Source organism: Perognathus longimembris, chromosome 17, assembly GCF_023159225.1.
Source record: "Perognathus longimembris pacificus isolate PPM17 chromosome 17, ASM2315922v1, whole genome shotgun sequence".
NCBI classification, from domain to species: domain Eukaryota; kingdom Metazoa; phylum Chordata; class Mammalia; order Rodentia; family Heteromyidae; genus Perognathus; species Perognathus longimembris.
In genome coordinates, this window is record NC_063177.1 from 37,787,128 (window position 1) to 37,807,161 (window position 20,034).

The following is a 20,034-nucleotide window of genomic DNA, read 5'->3' on the forward strand; positions in this document are numbered from 1 at the left end:
CTTTATAAGCCCTGTGTAATCACAGCTCGAGGCTCCCTCCTAACCTCCGTTGTGTCGGTGGGTAGGACGAGGCCCGAGTTGCAGCTCGCTTAAATAAAGCCTTGCCTTGCTTTTGCATTTCGGAATGTCTGAGTCTCGGTGGTCTTCTTGGTGGGGGTTTCGCGACTTGGCACAACATTTGGGGTTTCGTCCGGGATGGCCCCAGAGACCCCCAAGACCCCAGACTCCGAAGGTAAGAAAATAGCGCTGTTCGGGGCTGGGAATATGGCCTAGTGGCAAGAGTGCCTGCCTCGTATACATGAGGCCCTGGGTTCAATTCCCCAGCACCACATATACAGAAAACAGCCAACAGGGGCGCTGTGGCTCAAGTGGCAGAGTGCTAGCCTTGAGCAAAAAGAAGCCAGGGACAGTGCTCAGGCCCTGACTTCAAGGCCCAGGACTGGCCAAAAAAAAAAAAAGAAAAGAAAAGAAAATAGTGCTGTTCATTCTGTGTGTCTGTGTGATTTGTAGTTTTGTTTTCTGTTTTGGCCAGCTGCCTGAATCTGAACCTGTAGGTAATGAAGGACCAGCCGGTGTGGGCACGCTTGTATGGGCAGTCCTGGAGGACTTGGGGGACGCCTCAAGCCCTCCACAGGGGGCTCAGGCTTCCCACTACCACCCTGAACCTGAAGGACTGGACCGGGAGGCCCTTCTAAAGGGTGCCCGTCCAGTCCACTCTATATTCGGGGTTGTCTGGTCCGCTCCTACACAGGAATGGGAGAGAGAGAGCTTCAAGACTGTGTGGTCTGCCCCCTCACAGGGTCAGGAGAGACTCAGTGAGACTGTGTGGTCTGCCCCCTCACAGGGGCAGGAGAGACACAGTGAGACTGTGTGGTCTGCCCCCTCACAGGGGCAGGAGAGACACAGTTGAACCTGTAAGCTGCGGGGCTTCCTAAGTCTGTACGTGTTGTCTGGTCTTTGTGCCTGTGATTATTTTTGTGTGTTTTTTTCTTGCGCTGTGCCTGACTGACAAACGGATGATGGGGAACGTTCCTTCCACTCCCCTGGATTTGACTTTAGCTCACCGGAAAGATGTACAGGTAACAGCTCACAGAGTGAGAGTGTCTGCAAAAAAGAACTCTAGGGGGACCCCCACCCAGCCTTCTTAAGCAGAAAATTGTTTGGTGTGCTAAAATGTTTTACTAAAACTATCAAGCCCTGGAAAATGAGGCTGGAGAATGCTAAAATCATTTGTTAAAGGTTTTTGTCTTAAAATGTACGGCTGATGCTTATTCTGCACGCTTTAAGATCTTTTGAAAATGTATGTGTGTGTGCATGTGTGAGTGTGAACATGTTCAAGACTGCAGTATGATGCAAAACTAAGTTTAAGTTTAAAGTCAAAGGATCATCAAGTTTGGGCATTACCAAATGCTTTAAAGGATTTCTCAGGGTTCTTTAATTAAAATTAAAAAAAAATCAGAGCTGTCAGAAATTTGGATTTAAAAGGATATATATATATATATATATATATATATATATATATATATACATATATATATATATACTAAACTAATGGGGATAGAAGTAAACTCTCATTAACTCTATGTATATAGGAAGAAATGGCAAAATGGGCCAATGTTTCTTACTAATATATTGGAAGGCTGAATGGATAAGTATTTCTAATTGTAATTCTTGCATTAAGGAAAAATTCAAAGGTCTTCATGCCATGCAGTAACTGGGACTGAAGAAAAAAAAAAGAGGCTCTTTTGAAACAAGCAGCCCATAGGCAAAGGGCGGCACCTGGCTTCAGAATGCCTGTGAGCTTCAGTTTTTCTGATGCAGATAAAAGCTAAAGTGTTAGTGTTAAAAAGGCTTTGGAAATCAAGAATACATTTCTAGATAAGAAATTTGGAAGTAAAATTGTCCTAAATAATTATTGCAAGGTGAGAAAAGGAGAATTATGGCTACCAAAATGTTTAATTGCCATTCCAGCTTCTTTGTAGGTTTTTTGTAACAGTTTCCAGCAGGCCCACAGAGAAGCACAGGTGATTCCTACAAGTTTGTCGAGATCTAATACTGACCCTTAATAAATTCCAGGTAAGAGCGCAATGCTTAAAAACTACTTCTGTGTGGACCACCTTGTTGCTTATAATTGGAGTAAAGTGGCCCCTTGTAAGATTCACCGATCTGAAATCTGCAGTTCGAAGCCAGCCCGGGCAGAGAAAGGTCCCTGTGAGAGACTTGTCTCTAATCAGCCAACAGAGTGCTGGGAACGGAGTGGTGTGGAGCTCAAAAGTGGTAGGGTGCTAGTCTTGAGCTGGAGAGCTGAGGGACAGCGCTCAGGCCCTGAGTCCAAGTCCAGTGAAAAGTCACTCCTCCTGGGACAAAAGTGATGGAGCATCCAGAGGCAGTAAGCCACTGCTTGGATGGCAGAGATGGTGTCAGATCCTAGAGTCACTCCTGTTTGGCCTTTCAAAAGTTAATCAAAGCCGGGAAGTCCTAGAAGAATAGTTCATAAGCATGCCTTTCCAATGCCCATGTCTGTCTACTGGGCAGGAACTTGCCAGTCATCTGAAATAGTGGGTAGTAAGGGTAAGTTTGTCAAATGAAAGGAGACTTTAAAATCCCAACCCCCTGCATCTACTCAAAGCTCTGACTGGCAGTGAGAATTTTAAGCTGATACATCTGTTTAGGAAAGAAAGCCTGTAGACCTGAGATTGTGTCCTTATTGAGATCTGTTAAAGGCCTGCAAAAGTAACTTTTTAGGTCATCAGAGATCAGGTCCCCAGCCAGTCAGGAAAATGCTTTTACAAACTAGAATGTTAAAAGGCACAAATTTGTAAACCTGAAGTCACCCATCTGGGCTTCATATTAAAAGAGAGCAAGCGTTGGCTGTCAGATGCACGTAGACTGTGCTGAAAATCCCTGTGCCTAAATCAGCCAGGCAAGTCAGAGTTCCTGGGAACAGACTTTAGTAGACCCAGGGCCATGAGCTTTGCCTCCTGTGCCCCAGTATTCCCAAGAAGGCTTGGAGTGGATAATTGCAAGGCTTGTCAGCTTACCAATGCCCCCAATCAACAGATTACTAAAGGAGCTTGCCTCTGTGGCCAGGCGTGTATTGGGAAGTAGATTTCACAGAAATTACAAATATTTGCTAGTTTTTGTAGACACCTTTTCAGGATGGGTTGAAGCCTATCCAACAAAGCATGAGACTGCGAATGTAGTGGCTAAGAAGATCCTGGAAGAAATCCTACCCAGGTATGGCTTCCCATCCACCATTGGGTCGGACAGCGGACCAGCCTTTGTCTCAAAAGTAAGTCAGGGAATAGCCGCCACACTGGGGGTGGATTGGAAATTGCATTGTGCTTATAGACCCCAGAGTTCAGGACAGATAGAGTGATTCGGACTCTAAGAGACCTTAACTAAATTGGCCTTAGAGACTGGCGCAGACTGGGTGTCACTCCTTTTTGCTCTGCTTAGAGGAAGAAATTCTCCCTATCAGCTTGGCTTCAATTGCTTGCTGATTTGGATGATGCTGACTTTTTGTGTAAACTCGATTGCAGCTCGTGCACAAGAATATGTGACCCCAACTTAAAGCATTATATGATTCTGCTTCTGTCCCTACCCTCCATTTGTTTAGACCAGGGGACTGGATGTACGTCCGAAGGCATAACCCCAAATCCTTAGAACCACGGTGGAAGGGACCTAGACGGCATCGCCGCTTGGGTTCATTGCTTCTATGCCAGGCCAGCTGACCCCTTTGCTCTGGACGACTACCGTGGTGGAACATGGGAGGTCTCCAAGCACCTGCCTGACTCAGCTGCTTCACCTTCGCCTCAAGAAAAGAAAGTTAAACTGAACATTGTTTTAATTTTCTTTTTGCCTTCTTTCCTTACTACCCTGGCTAGTGTTGTTATTTTGGCAGCTCACTCCCTTATTTTGGGTAGTTTTGGGCTTGCTCAGGAATACGGGTATAGCCATGCAACCCTTAGAGCACAGCTGAGAAGTTTATGTATTATTTTGTTGCTTACATTTGGATACTAAACACTATACAGCTAATAGTAAGTCTGTATAGCTGAAAGTTAATTTTCAGTTTGCAGTAATCCTGCAGTCCCTTGGTAAAGTAGACTAAGGTTATAGGTTCCTGGCTGGGTAAGGTCAACGCCCCTGAGTCAGCCTGAAGTTACATAAGATGGATGAGCTTCACCCATCAGCCCCCCTTTAAAACCGAGGGACCAGAGTTGTTTTTGGGAAGATGAGGCAGGATAAACTAGAGGCATGCAAAACAGAGGTACAGAGACTGTACTTGTGAGAAATGGTGACAGGCCCTTTGGTTACTACTTTGGGCCCTATTGGACCATGCCTTATCTGTATATCATCCCCTAGACATGCAAGCCATTGAAATGGACAGAATGGAGCCATGATTGGCTCCCAAGGTACCAAAAAGAAAAAGGGGGAAATGAAGTGCCAGACTTTGAAGTCAGGCCCCACTTTACCAAGTGAACCTGAGATAAGCAGGCCCTGTGAGCAGACCCAGGACAAGCCCATTAGGGCCCAGTTGGTCTAGAACTCTAACCGCTGGGAATGCTTAACTCTAACCACCCCTAGAATAGAACCATGAGCCAATCAGATTTGTACCTGTGTCCTAATCTTGCTTGAACACCTGATTGTTGTAACTTTGTTCTTTGCCTTTATAAGCCCTGTGTAATCACAGCTCGAGGCTCCCTCCTAACCTCCGCTGTGTCGGTGGGTAGGACGAGGCCCGAGTTGCAGCTCGCTTAAATAAAGCCTTGCCTTGCTTTTGCATTTCGGAATGTCTGAGTCTCGGTGGTCTTCTTGGTGGTGGTTTCGTGACTTGGCACAACAGTGGCAAGAGTGCTTGCCTCCTATACATGAAGCCCAGGGTTCGATTCCCCAGCACTACATATATAGAAGATGGCCAGAAGTGGCGCTGTGGCTCAAGTGGCAGAGTGCTAGCCTTGAGCAAAAAGAAGCCAGGGACAGTGCTCAGGCTCTGAGTTCAAGCCCCAGGACTGGCAAAAAAAAAAACAAAAAACAAAAAACAAACCAAAACCCGATTAGAACAATGAAGTGAAGAGGGCTATATTTCAGAGTTAAGTATGATTGGGATAAAAAAAGGGGCCAATCAACTGGAAATGTTTAGAACATTTTTATTAAAATACAAAATGGTGGACTAAAGCTAAGTAGAAAAACATAGTAAATATTTACAAAAACATGGATAACATCACTCAAGAAACACATACCAATTTAGAAAGGTCTTAAAATCAGAGTTCAGCATTCCCTAGAAATCAATTCTAGGAGACGGCAGAGGGGACAAGTGAAGAGTTGACATAGTCAAATAACTGGTCTAATTTCCTTCATCCCTGACTATATAAGGTGATTCAGACATAGAGTAGTCTTCTTTAGCCCATGGTGATATTCAAGGATAAGAGCAATTTCCCATTGTTCAAACAAAAATCATATAAAAGGCCAAATGATAGTTATACTAAAGGTATCATGTTCTACCTGGTAGTAGAATATCATCTATTAAATTGAGATGAAACAACAAATCATACTATCTCCTATTTAGTAACAACAGGGAAAGAGGCAGAATGATACTTAAGTAAAATGGCTCCAGTTTTAGCTTAATAATGTTTTGCTGAAAAAATTTTTTTTTCTGAAGTGTCCATACACCATCTCTCGGGTGTAGAATAGTATGAAATCAGAGAAAACAGAGAACAAAGAAAACATAAAACACAGACAAGGTAGAGAAGAAAATAATGCTCACGAGGTGGTCATTATTTAGACAGTACACTGTATAAAATGTTAATGGTCCATGGGCTCTATTCACTTTACTCTGCTAGTCTTGTATTAAAAGGTCTTCTTCAAACTGTATTTAGAGGAGAGGAAATTAAGAACTTTAATTTTAAAACCAGTCAGACACAGTGAGACTATTCACATTTTAAAACAGGTCATCTTCATCTGACTCTTCGAGGTACTTGATAGGTTTCCTGGCTCGTGAAGACTTTGCCCGAGGAGCCACAGAGTCCACGTCCACAAGGAAGTCACTGGCCTCCCCTCTGGGTTTCTGGAGAGAAAATGCAAATCCAATAGCATAACTTCCTAATTACAAGGAGTTCTTTATCTACTACTAAGTAGTAACAAATAGGTCCAAAATTACTGCTTAATTGACAGATTTAAAGTTATTTTCTTAAAAGTATATATATATATTTTTTTTTTCTTAAAAGTATATAAAACCAAGAGCAAAATCTTAGGTGTTTTAAAACATCTATCGCAAAGGGATAAATATAGAAAGGGATAAATACCTTGCTTGTGGCTGCTTTAGAAATGATTTTCTCAAAATTAGAGTCAGAATCAGAATTAGAGTCAGAAGTGGATGGCTTCCTTTTGCGGCGAGTCTTGGTCTTGGCAGGGCCAGGCTTTTCAGAGGTATCAGAATTTAAGGCTGGATCTGTTTTGGTTTTTTTTGGAGCTGCCCTTTTTTTGGTACCAGCAACAGAGGTGGAAGACTGACCTGCAAGTCAGCACAGGAATTCATTACTGTCAATTTTTTTTCCTTTTGGTACTGTTACTAGGGTTTGAAGTTTAGGCAATGAGCTCTTCCTTGGCTTTTTCACACATGGCTGGCACTCTACTTCTTGAGCCATGTCTCCACTTCCAGGTTGAAAAGTCCCTCAGAAATGGAGGGAAGGGTGAACAAATGCAGTCATGGTGGTCAATATATACAATGTAAAAAATGAACTAGCCAACTTGTAGGCAGGAATAGAAGAGGGGAAGTAAAGGAAGGGATGACAATTGTCCAAGAAAAATTGTATTATTATTACCTGATTTATGGAATTGTAACCCCTCTGTATTTTTTTTTTTTGCAGGTCATGGGGCTTGAACTCAGGGACTGGGCACTGTCCCTGAGCCTCTCTGTGCTCAAAGCTAGTGCTCTACAACACCATTTGTTTATGTGGTACTGGGGAATTGAACCCAGGGCTTCATGCATGCTAAAGCAAGCACTCTACCACTAAGACACATTCCCAGCTCTGTAAAACTTTAATAATTGTGTGTGTGTGTGCACGTGCATGCACCTTTTTTTCCTGGTTGGTCATGGGGCTTGAACTCTGTCCCTGAGGTCTTTAGCTCAAGGCTAGTGCGTAATTACCACTTAAGCCACAGCACCACTTCTGGTTCTCTGCTGGTTGATTGGAGATAAGTGTCTCATGAACTTTCCTGGGCAGGCTGGCTTTGAACTGAGATTCTCAGATCTCAGCCTCTGGAGTAGCCAGGATTACAGGCGTGAGCCACTGGTTTACATGAAACTCTTAACATCTATGAACCACCAAAATGCCTGAAGTGGTAGAAAGTTAGCCTTGAGCAAAGAAGCACCTAATCAAGTACCTGGAAAATACTCTGATTACCTGTCTGACGTGTAAAGCTAACCGATTAATAGCAACAGAATGCTAACAAGAAAAATAGGGGTTGGGATTTAGCTTAGTGTAAGAGCACTTGCCTGGCAAGTGTAAGGCCCTGAGTTTGTTTCTCAGCTTTGGGGGCTGGGGAGGAGGGGGAAGGAAAAAAGAAAGAAAAATACCTTATGTTTATTTTCAAGTAAAGTACTTGGATCATATAGTCAAGTTTAGAACCCCCTTGGGTCTGAGTGTCCCAGGAGAAGAGATACCTTACTACTTTTACTTAAACACATACCTGACATGGTACTTTTCTGTGGCTTCAGTTCTTTTTCAGTATGTCTAGAATTAAAAAAAAGACAATGTCCTGACAACCAATTCTAAGTGTCAAACAACAAAAATCAACAAAGAACACATTATCTACTGTTAAAAGCATGGTAAAATACATATTAAGAGGGCTAGAAGTGTGGATCAAATAGTAGAGCGCCTGAGTCTACACCTAGGTACTACCACAACCACAAACCATAAAAATTCCATATTACACAAGAATACTTACTTTGGGGGAATTTTGGTCTTAGGTGGACTAGCATCCGATGGGGCAAAATGTTCATCTTCATTTTTTTCGTCAAAATCTGAAAAATTTTCATCTGAATCTGGATCCACTGTGAATTTGAACTTTGCTGTTAAAAACATATGCAAGGAATTAGAGGGCACTAGACACATTTGATTCAAAGACTGATGTAACATTTTAATATGTAGGCTTCAGTTTAATCACCTAAATGATGCTTCAATTCTTCAAAATATTTAGTATAACTTACTGCTCTAAAAGCTAGTTTCTGGAATTAAGTACTAAAGCCATTGACTGTTCAAAGTTTACAGCATGTACAGTACATTCTTCAGTTTTCCTTACTTGCAGCTCTCCGTGGCTCCATTTCTCGTGGAGGGACATCAAAATTGCTTTCAGTACTACTCATATCTGATTCTGAATCAGACCAGGGATTTTTCTTCTTTCCTTTATTGACAGGCTTAAATGGCAATGTAGTTTGTTTCTTTGCCTTGGTACCTAGAGGCAAGATTAAATTAAAACCATATTTATACACCCTTAGACTCTTCATGTATCATTCATTCATCTTTCCAATGTTTGTTTATTTAGGTGCCAGTCCTGGGGGCTTAAACTCAGGGCCTAGGGGCTGTCTCTGAGCCTTTTTTCTCCTCAAGACTGTGCTCTACCATCTGAGTGATATGTCCATTTTTGGATTTCTTGGTAGTTTAGTGGAGATAAAAGTCCTGCACACTTTCCTGCCTTGGCTGGCTTTGAACTGTGATCCTCAGATTTCAGCCTCCTGAGTAGCTAGGCTTACAGGCATTAGCCACTGGTACTCAGCTCCAGTGGTTGTTCATTACTGCAATGGTACTTCCAATATAATGTTGAGCAGAAAGTAAGTGTGTGTGTGTGTGTGTGTGTGCGCGCGTGCGCGCTTTAACTCAGGGCCCGGGTGATGTCTTTATCACTTGGAGCCACAGTGTCACTTCTGGTTTTCTGGTGGTTAAAACTTCGATCTGGATCTCAGCCTTCCAAGTAGCTAGGGTTACAGGCATGACCCATCACTTCCCCACCTCCCTTGTGCATTTTTGCTCACAGCTAGTGCTCTACCACTTGAGCCACAGATCCACTTCCAGCTTTTTGGTTAATTGGAGATAAAAGTCATGAACTTTCCTGCCCAGGCTGACCATTGTAGGGACTTAAAAGGTGAAAACAGTGTAGGCCCTTCGAGATTATAAAGGTTTAATGAAAGAGATAATTGGGAGCCAAGTGCTAGTGGCTCAGATCTATGATCCTAGCTATTCAGGAGGCTGAGGTCTGAAGATCATGGTTCAAACCCAAACCAGATAGACAAAATTGAATTAACCACTAAGAAGCAAGAAGTAGAGGTGTGACCAATTTAATTGGTAGAACACCAGCCTTTAGCAAAAAAGCTAAGTGAGAGTATAAGGCCTTGAGCTCAAGTTCTAGTATGAGAGAGAGGAGAGAGGAGAGGATAGAGGGGTGAGAGGAGGGAGAAGGTCAAAGGGGATAGAATGAGGAAAGAAAGAAAACTTGGATTAGTCTTGACAAGACAAAGTTTAAGATGTTCTAGAGAGGGAGAAGGAAAATGAGTATGTAATACAAATGAGATAAAAAGAGAAGTCTCTTTAACTAGGTTTTATATTAGAAAATAAATACCATTTATAAAATATTGTAATACCTGGTTCTCTTTTCTGTTTCTTCTCCAATCTTTCTTTTAGGCTTTCTATTTCTATCCCATCCTCCTTAGGTGTCCCCGCAGTGTTTTCACTCTAAAAGACAAAATATTTAAAAAAGATAGCAAGAAAAAAAAAGCTTACCTAAGGGAAAAAAAAAAAAAACTATTCAGAGCTGGAAATACAGCTTTAGCAGTAGAGTGCTTGCCTACCATGAATGAAGCCCTGGGTTCAATTCCTCAGCACCACATAAACAGAAAAAGCTGGAAATGGTGCTGTGGCTCAAGTGGTAGAGTCCCAGCCTTGAGCAAAAAGAAGCCAGGGGCAGTGCTCAGGCCCTGAGTCTAAGCACCAGGGCTGGCAAAAAACAAAAACAAAAACAAAACAAAAAACTATCCACAATACTTTCTTTTTAAAAAATTATAATGGTTGGGGATGGGAATGTGGCTTAGAGGTAGAGTGCTTGTCTTGTATGCATGAAGTCCTGGGTTCAATTCCTCAGCACCATATAAGCAGAAAAAGCTGAAAGTGGTGCTTCAAGTGGTAGTGTTAGCCTTGAGCAAATAGAAGCCAGGGATAGTGCTCAGGCTCTGAATCTAAGCCCCAGGACTGGCAAGAAAAAAAAAAAAAGAAAGAAAGAAAAAATTTTTTTAGTGGTTATTTTTCCTTTTAGTTTATTAACTTCATGTTTATGTGGTACCAAGGAATTGAACCCAGGGCCTCATGAACGGGAGGCATGCACTCTACCATTATGCTACATTCCCTGCCCCGATATGCGTAACCTTTTGCAATATTATTAATCAAATATACAATAGTTAAAGAGTATGTTTTTTGGGGGATTTAAGAGATCTGAGGGGCTGGGGATATAGCCTAGTGGCAAGAGTGCCTGCCTCGGATACACGAGGTCCTAGGTTCGATTCCCCAGCACCACATATGCAGAAAACGGCCAGAAGCGGCGCTGTGGCTCAAGTGGCAGAGTGCTAGCCTTGAGCAGGAAGAAGCCAGGGACAGTGCTCAGGCCCTGAGTCCAAGGCCCAGGACTGGCCAAAAAAAACAAACAAACAAACAAGAGATCTGAACTGAGTGGCATAGGTTTTTTTTTTTTTTTTTTTTGCCAGTACTGGGGCTTGCACTCAGGGCCTGAGCACTATCCCTGGCTTCTTTTTGCTGAAGGCTAACACTCTGCCACTTGAGCCACAGGGCCACTTTTGGCCATTTTCTATATATGTGGTGCTGAGGAATCGAAACCTAGGGTTTCATGTGTATGAGGCACGCACTCTTGCCACTAGGCCTGGCTTCTTTTTGCTCAAGGCTAGCACTCTACCACTTGAGCCACAGTGCCACTTCCGGCCTTTTCTGTTTATATGGTGCTGAGGAATTGAATCCAGGGCTTTATGCATGCTAGGCAAGCACTACTGCTAAGGCACATTCCCAGGTGCCTCCCTCCATTTTTTAAAAAGAGATAATTAAACATTAAAAAAATAAGTGCTTAAGAAAGGAAAGCCACTGGGGCTGGGAATATGGCCTAGTGGCAAGAGTGCTTGCCTCCTACACATGAAGCTCCTGGTTCGATTCCCCAGCACCTCATATATGGAAAATGGCCAGAAGGGGCGCTGTGGTTCAGGTGGCAGAGTGCTAGCCTTGAGCGGGAAGAAGCCAGGGAAGCCAGGGATAGTGCTCAGGCCCTGAGTCCAAGGCCCAGGACTGGCCAAAAAAAAAAAAGAAAGGAAAGCCAGGCACTAGTGGCTCATGCCTGTAATCCTAGCTACTCAGGAGGCTGAGATCTGAGGATCTAGGTTCATAGCCAGCCTAGGCAGGAAAGTCCATTGGCGCTGTAGAGTGCTAGTCTTGAGGTGAAGAGCTCAGTGACAGTGCCCAGGCCCAGAGTTCAAGCCCCATGACCATTGCCCCCAAAAAAGGAAAGCAGAAAGCTAGGAGTTAGAGGCTTGGCTCAGGTGGTCAACACTAGCCAATAAGCAACAGTGTCAGATACTTAGTTCAAGTCCTGGTCTCAAACAAAAAGAAAGCTACAGTATAAATTCCAAACTTGCCCGGCTTTGTCATGTTTCTACGAGTATTACCTTAATTTTCCTTTTAATTTTCTTTTCTGCTTCTGCTTTCATCTCTAAGGTCACTTGGGGAATGACTCTTTTTCCTTGTGGAGAAGGTAAAACTTCTGTCATTTGTATTTTCTTCCCTTTGGCTTTTCCCCCTTTTCCAGGAAGTCCTACTTGTTCATCTTGTTTTTCCTTGGCTTCAACAACCTACAAAACAGATATAATGAAGTAATGGACAAAGTCTAAATATAGCATTCAGAAAATGCAACAGCCTGGGCCATAGTGGCTCACATCTATAATCCTAGCTAATCAGGAAGCTGAGATCTGAGGACTGAGGATTGAAGACACATCCCAGGCAGGACAGTTCTTGAGACTCTTATCTCCAATTAACCACCAGAAAATCAGAAGTAGAGCTGTGGCTCAAAGTGGCAGAGCACAAACCGTGAGTGAAGGAGCTCAGGGCCAGCACCCAGGCCAAATTCAAGCCCTACAATTGACAAAAACCCCAAACAAATACAAAATGGCAACGGCTGAACTGATTCCAATTGGTTGAATTGTAAGATCAATTTGAGATAAACTATCCCATGACTGAGTATACCATCAACAGTGAAGAGGTAGTTGAGGCACTTTGAAAGGTATAGAAACATAAGTTTTATATGTAATTCTATTACTTAACCTTTTTTGAGGATAAATGGGGGAATTAAAGGTAAAAAATGCACATATACGGGGCTGGGAATATGGCCTAGTGGCAAGTGTTCCCCTCGTATACATGAAGCCCTGGGTTCGATTCCCCAGCACCACATATATAGAAAACGGCCAGAAGTGGCGCTGTGGCTCAAGTGGCAGAGTGCTAGCCTTGAGCAAAAATAAGTCAGGGACAGTGCCTGAGTCCAAGCTCCAGGACTGGCCAAAAAAAGCACATATGCATATATATTTTTTAATAAAATGTTTTTAATCATCTTTGAAGACCTTTAAAAAACAATTTTGAGCATTTTTTAATAAAAAAGAGAACTGAAATGCTACTGCCATATCAACTGTCATTTCAGCAGGTACAACAGACAACACTGGGGAAGTCTGACCTTTTGCACTCAATGAAAACATGAAACAGGGCTTGCTTCTGTCATTTAAGGTGTAGTAAAGCTCATTGTAGTACAAGACTATTATTTGAAACCTCAGATGCACTGCACAAAAAAAACCACCCACTTTCCTTCTTTTCAGTTAAAAAGTCAGTGGTTATTGCAATTATATACAAAATTATTTACTTCATGAAGCCTTATCATGATAAACAGTATGCAAAATGTCTGAAACATCAAAATGATGGAAATAATATGAAAAGAGAACGTATTCACCAACTAGGCAGAATTGGTAAACATGAAAATAAAAAGGAAATAACGTGTGAATAACTGTGCTTATCTGGTTAACTATGACCCAGTTTCAATACAGCCAAGGGGGGCTGGGGGTAGGGAAGTGGTTACAGGAATTCCCAGTACTGTACAAGATAAATTGGTAACACTCATGCACATTTGTGAGCATGATATATACATATATTTGTAAACTCGCATGAAGCCCTGGGTTGGACTCCTCAGCACCATATAAACAGAAGAAGCTGGAAGTGCTGCTGTGGCTCAAATGGTAGATGCTAGCTTTGAGCAAAAAGAAGTCCAGGGACTAGCAAAAAAAAAAAAAAAAAATCTTCATAAATTGCGCCTACATGCTTATAGGCACCTGTAATCCTAGCTACTTCAGAAACTGTGATTGGGAGGATAATGGTGTAAGGCCAGCCCAAACAACCAAGTTCTTCTCAACTGAAACTGGGCACAGTGTTAGGTGCCTTTTGGCTATGACTGACTGCCTAAAATAGACAAATTGCAGCCTGGGTATACACCTGAGCAAGAAAGGACTCCCACCTCAAAAATGACCACTGCAAAAGTTGGAGGTATGGCTCAGTGGTAGAATAGTTGATTTAGTAACCCAAAGACTAATTCAAGCCCTTTTACCACAAAATAAATTCATATAACCCTTGGGTATAGATGTATACAATTCATTATAGTCAATTTAAAGAGATAAAAGTACACTATATTATATAGTACATATATATTATATGTTTTTTGGCCAGGCCTGGGGCTTGAACTCAGGGCCTGAGCACTGTCCCTGGTTTCCTTTTGCTGAAGGCTAGCACTCTACCACTTGAGCCACAGTGCCACTTCCGGCTTTTTCTGTTTACGTGGTGCTACGGAATTGAACCCAGGGCTTCATGCATGCTAGGCAAGCACTCTACCACTAAGCCACCTTCCTAGCCCAAGATTTTTTTGGGTGGTGTTAAAAATGTTGCTAGGTGCCAAAGGCTCACACCTGTAATCCTAGCTACTCAGGAGATTGAGAGCTGAGGATCACAGTTCAAAGCCAGCCAAGGCAGGCAAGTCTGTGAGACCATTATCTCTAACCAAAAGCCAGAAGTGGAGCTGTGTCTCAAGTGGTAAAGTGCTAGCCCTTAGCAAAAAAACTCAGAGGCAGTGCCCAGGCTCTTAGTTCAAGCTCTAGAACCAATTACCCACCCATATCCATACCCACAATTTGACTAGCTAGCCTTGACAGTAATTTTTTTTTTTTTTTTGCCAGTCCTGGGCCTTGGACTCAGGGCCTGAGCACTGTCCCTGGCTCCTATTCCCAGCCCCAAAAGTAAATGGTTTTTAAGATTCACTTAGGGGACTATGCTCCTCATTTAAGCTCTGTATTTTCTCAGTCCTAATTAAAGGTCTTTCCTATTAAAATTTTTTTTTTTTTTTGCCAGTCCTGGGCCTTGGACTCAGGGCCTGAGCACTGTCCCTGGTTTCTTTTTGCTCAAGGCTTGCACTCTGCCACTTGAGTCACAGTGCCACTTCTGGCCATTTTCTGTATATGTGGTGCTGGGGAATCGAACCCAGGGCTCCATGTATACGAGGCGAGCACTCTTGCCACTAGGCCATATCCCCAGCCCCTTTCCTATTTAATTTTATAAAAATAGTGGAATAGCTGTATGCCAGTGGCTCACATCCAGAATTCTAATTACTCAGAAGGCTGAGATCTGAAGGTCTCAGCTTGAAGACAGCTAGGGAGACAAGTTCGAGAGATGGTACCTGCAATTAACCTTCAAAGAAGTTGGGCTGGAGGGGTGGCTTAAGTGGTAGAACACCAGCTAAGTGCAGAAAAAGCTGATTCTGACTGAGAGTGAGAGGTCCTGAGTTAAAAGCCCTGGTACTGGCAACAAGAACCCAAAACAATTTGCTTCAGTCTAACCAGTATTTAATAATCTGTTTATATATATATATGTACACCACTGAGCTATATACAACCTTAGGATTTTTCTTTTGGGTGGGGTGGGGTGGGTGGTTAGTACTAGAAGTTTGAATTCAGGGCTTTGCTAAATGCTAGGTTGATGTAGCTATACAGTTGTACCAGCTAAGACATACCTCCAGCTTGGAATTATGCTGGTTATTTTGGAGATGGAGTGTAAGGAACTTTTCTGCCCTGGCTGGCTTTGACTATCCAGGTATCAGTCTCCTAATTGATGGGATTCTAAGCACATGCCATTACATCTGATTTCTTAACATTGTTTTGGAATGTACCTTTATGCTTCCTATGTTCTTTCTATGGTCAATTTTTAATTTTCTTGACAAAAGGCACATTGCTGGAATACAGTATTTTATTAATAAAAAATTTAAATGTGCATTACAAACTACATACCTCTAGTTCTTCAATAAACACAGCTAAGTCTTCTTTCCATAAATCTGATGGACTCTTTTTCTTTAAGGTTTCCAGTTCTTGCTCCTTCATAACAATACCAGAAAATTGAGTCAATGTGCGTAACTATCACTTTTATGTAGCACACAAATTTTATTCTTCCATTAGAATATTAAGCAACACATACAATTCCATTAACAACTTACCTTTTCATTTCTTTGTTTACACAGTTCATCCTTCTTTTCTTTGGTTAGATACCAAAGGGGCATATCAAGAAGGTAGTTGAAGGATGGCCCTGAATCTGGTACAGATTCTTTCTTTTCATTATCACTTTCCTCATCTTCTTCGTCATCTGGAACCTAAAGGGTTAATCAAAATGTAGAATTCAAATGAAATGTGAGCATAGTGTTGCTTAACAAAATTGTTAACCAAGGAATTACCTTTTGTTGTGCTTCTTTCCAGGCTTTCACAGGATCTGAATCATATCCTCTCTGGATCAGAACTTTAATTAGTTCTTTTTTAGGTTTGTTTTCTATTAAAGAATGTACAGAGTAGAGAGAAAATAATTTTGAGGAAAGGAACAACGTTTTACCACACTAAATCAAAAGATCAAAACTAAATTGTCTTGCATATATATATGTATGTACATCCTGGTACACAGACAGATCTCCAAAGACAATGTGGCTTAGGTAGAGTGCTTGCCTAGCATACATGAAGCCCTGGGTTTGAGTCCTCAGCACCACATAAATAGAAAAAGCTGCAAGTGGCACTGTGGTTCAAGAGGTAGAGTGCTAGCCTTGAGTGCTTAGGCTCTGAGTTCAAGCCCCAGGACTGGCAAAAAAAAAAAAAAAAAAAAGTCTACATCAATTATTCTCTTTGGTTTATTTCAACAACTGATAGAACATGGTTTAGTGCCACCCACCTAAAAACTGATTTTTCTTAATTGTGTGCTCTATGATGCAGTCAATTTATTATACTTTGAGGTACAATGAGTCACTAGTTATACAGTTTTTGAGAATCTACCATCTTTTACTAATTAATTTGACATAGATTACAAATTATCTATTTTTATTCCTCAAGAAGACTGGATAATGTCTATGATTGCCCAATTGCAGTAAGCCAAGCCCTTTTTTCCCTCCAAGTCATGTCTACTATCATTTATTTTACCTTTGCTTTAAGCATTATGTGTGGTATAAGGAGGTTGATAAGCTAATGCTAGTAATTATAGCATATATTAAAACAAACATGACTGTGTGTGTGGCTCAAGTGTTAAACACTTGCCTAGAAAGTCTGAGGCCATGAGTTCAATCTCCAATATCACAAAACAAACAATACTATGCTCTGATATTTAGCTGGCATTTGTGGGTCACGCTTACAATCCTAGCTACTTGGGAGGCTAAAATAGGGAGGTTCATGGTTAGAGGCCAGCCTAGACAAAAGTACTTTCCACAAGACCCCTTTGACTAATAACAATCTGTGGGGCTAGGATATGGTAGCATGGCCTGTCATCTTAGCTTTGTGGAAAACTGGGCAGCAAGTGAGGCTCAGTGGTTGGAGCCCTTCCCCTAGGCAAGCTTGAGCTCAAGTTTAAGCCCCAGTATTACCAAACAATGAGTATAAAACAACACAAAAAAAATCCCAAGTCCATGTTACTATCAAATTAAACATTTCTCTGTATCACTAGAAAAACCAGCCAGTGATTCTCTAATATCTTGTGTTATTACATTCTGGAATTTGCTAGCTTATTTCAGTGAAATTAGGTGGCTTTTCTAGTTAGTTCTGGCAAAAGATAAACTTTTTTTTTTTTTTTTTTGCTTCCTGTTTCCTGACGCTTGGACTCAGAGCCTTAAGCTCTAGTCTAGCCTTTTCACTCAAGGCTGGTTCTCTACCATTTGAGCCAAACCTCTACTTCCAAGCTATTTCTTTAATTTTCCATATAGTCTAGCTTTAGCCAAAACTTTCCATCCTGATCACTTAAACCTTTAGGAACCTTTTCTAAGTAGCAATTGCTAAGAAAAATCCCAGGACTGAGGGTATATAGCTCAGCAAGCTTGAGGCTCCGAGTTCAAACTCCAATATAGAACTAAAAAAGGAAAAAAAACCAACCCTACAGTGTACTTTGTATGGCCCGACCTTTCTACTTGTGGTCACACATTTTATTTATAAGCAATTTATAATTGTCCCTTTCGTCTTTTCCTTCGGATTGTCTCTTCTTGTGATCAGTCAGTTTATATAAGGTATTTTTGAGCTCTCAATTTTCTTCTTGTCCAAATGTCAATTAAATCTTAACTTTTTAAGATTGCAATATATGGGGCCTTGGATTTGGTCACAAAACAAAAACACACAAGTAGCTGATCATCAAATGTTTACGTACCAATGATAATTTTTCCATCTATTTTTTCTAAGATAAAGCGAGCCTGATTGTTCAGTTTAGCAGATTCTGCACCAAGCATTCCTAGAAGCCATTCTTTTCTTAATCCATAATATTTGAGCCTGAGTTCAAAGAAGTCTCTTAGAATATCCAACACTGTGTCATATTTCTTTAAACACCCTACATGGTCAAAAAGTACCTGGAAAAGGAAAATGAGTAATGCCAAGAATCAATAAATTAGGTAAACTTAATACAAGTGGCTTAAGATACCTTTTAAAATTGGTATTCATCTTTAATACATACAAAATAAGACATACCATAGAATTGCAGGTGAGACTAGTTTGGAGTTTAAAGACTTTGTGTAATCCAACTCTCTCCGCCTCTGCCAGTTTTTCTTCAGTCATCTTCACAACAAACTTCACTGTAGTATCTGTATGGTATTCCCTATAGTCTGTGATGAGAGGGGGTGTCTTCTCAGTGCCATTCAACATGGGTTCTAGAACCTGTTCTTTGTATGTCTAAGGAAAGAAATAATGTTTTTATATGAAGTCTTGTGAATAAACAACAGCAATATTACGAAGTGCTGACTATGAAATAAAAAAGAAATAGAAATCTAATTCCTTACTTGGGTCCATGTTCTGATGGGAAGCTCTGAGATTTCAATGGTAGTGGAATTAAGAATAGCTACTTCACCACTAATTACATATTGATTTGAAGCCAGCTCTTCAATAGTACCCTTGAAGTTCTTGTAACTTGGCAGCTAAATTGGGATTTTAATAAAAAAATTTTTCTTAGTGTAATACTAGAGACAGAAATCACAAAGATGTTCAACAATAAATCTACTTTATATTAGCATCCTCTAAAAACTCTATAGTTTACTTAACTGAAACCTGAGGAAAACTAAAGTTCCCAACATTGAATAGTTACCATTGGCAAAGGTTCTTCTCCATCCATCAAACGCCTGATATTATTTACAACTTCACGAACATCGAAGTTGGGAATTTTGCAGGACCACCCAGTTCCAATGCCTTCAGCTCCATTTATTAGCACCATTGGTATAATAGGAATGTACCATTCAGGTTCAACACGTTGGTTGTCATCATATAAGAACTTCAGTGTGTGATCATCTTTTGGTGGGAATAACAACCGAGCCAAAGAGCTAAAGAAAACAAAGAACACCATTTTGGGGAGAAAAAGACTGGCTTGACACTTCTTTAGAAAGGATGTGTTACTTCTACAACATAAAAATCACCTTATTTTTCCCCCCAGTTAACAGTGTTTTTTATTAGTGCAGGTTTAGTTATCAAAAAAAAGCATCTTTGTCATTTACTTCAAGTAAAAATTGAAAACACCTTTTCACTTTAAAAGTCTGAGCTTGCATTCTTATGCAACTTATAATTGCAACAGAGAGGTTGGAGTCAACAGTACCACATACATGACTAGCAGTGGTCTCACTGATCATAATGAGGCTGGAAATTCCTAGGGCAGAGTGGCTTTGTGCTTGGGTAACATGGCGGTGTGATGCATATGCCTGAAGGCCATATGAAAGTATAGCATATGTACCTATGTGCGGTACCTAGTACCTGATGATAATAAATGGCACTGCTACTTTACCTTGATTATTAATACTCATTTAACAGTGTTTATTGAGCATTTTCTATATGCCAGGCACTGGGGACAGTCTAAACTCTCAAGAAGTATACATTCTAGTAGAGGGAGACAATGAGCACACATTTTGTAAAGTAGACTCTTGAAGTATTAAAAAGTGGCTAAGCTGGGGGCTCATGCTGGCAATCTTTTTTTTTTTTTTTTTTTATTTGGCCAGTCCTGATCCTTGGACTCAGGGCCTGAGCACCGTCCCTGGCTTCTTCCTGCTCAAGGCTAGCACTCTGCCACCTGAGCCACAGCGCCCCTTCTGGCCGTTTTCCATATATGTGGTGCTGGGGAATCAAACCCAGGGCTTCATGTACAGGAGGCAAGCACTCTTGCCAATAGGCCATATTCCCAGTCCCTCATACTGGTAATCTTAGGGACTCAGGAAGCTGAGATCTGAGGATCATGGTGTAAGGATGGCTCAGACAGGAAACTCCATGACACTCTTATCTTCAAATAACCATTGAAAAGCCACAAATGGAGCAGTGGCTCCTGGTAGAGCCCAAGTTATAAGCAGAAAAGCTCAGAGACAGGGCCCAGGCTCTGAGTTCAAGCCTCTGGACTGGCACCAAACAAAAAGGGACTGAACAGACTTAAA

The 20,034-nt window shown here is 41.4% G+C and overlaps 1 protein-coding gene across 1 annotated transcript in view; it reads right to left on the bottom strand.

Annotated features, from left to right (window-relative positions):
• Nucleotides 1-5,130: 5,130 nt before the first annotated feature.
• Top2a (DNA topoisomerase II alpha) overlaps nucleotides 5,131-20,034 on the bottom strand; it is a 32,635-nt gene continuing 17,731 nt past the window's right edge. The window contains exons 21-34 of the mRNA XM_048366002.1: nucleotides 18,711-18,942; nucleotides 18,409-18,543; nucleotides 18,101-18,301; nucleotides 17,787-17,982; nucleotides 15,853-15,944; nucleotides 15,619-15,771; nucleotides 15,416-15,499; nucleotides 11,717-11,899; nucleotides 9,641-9,731; nucleotides 8,305-8,457; nucleotides 7,951-8,074; nucleotides 7,693-7,736; nucleotides 6,306-6,514; nucleotides 5,131-6,067 (exon numbers count right to left, since the gene is read on the bottom strand). Of these exons, the coding sequence (XP_048221959.1) occupies nucleotides 5,942-6,067; nucleotides 6,306-6,514; nucleotides 7,693-7,736; nucleotides 7,951-8,074; nucleotides 8,305-8,457; nucleotides 9,641-9,731; nucleotides 11,717-11,899; nucleotides 15,416-15,499; nucleotides 15,619-15,771; nucleotides 15,853-15,944; nucleotides 17,787-17,982; nucleotides 18,101-18,301; nucleotides 18,409-18,543; nucleotides 18,711-18,942 (2,023 nt within the window). The 3' untranslated portion in view covers nucleotides 5,131-5,941. The remainder of the gene's footprint in view (nucleotides 6,068-6,305; nucleotides 6,515-7,692; nucleotides 7,737-7,950; nucleotides 8,075-8,304; nucleotides 8,458-9,640; nucleotides 9,732-11,716; nucleotides 11,900-15,415; nucleotides 15,500-15,618; nucleotides 15,772-15,852; nucleotides 15,945-17,786; nucleotides 17,983-18,100; nucleotides 18,302-18,408; nucleotides 18,544-18,710; nucleotides 18,943-20,034) is intronic.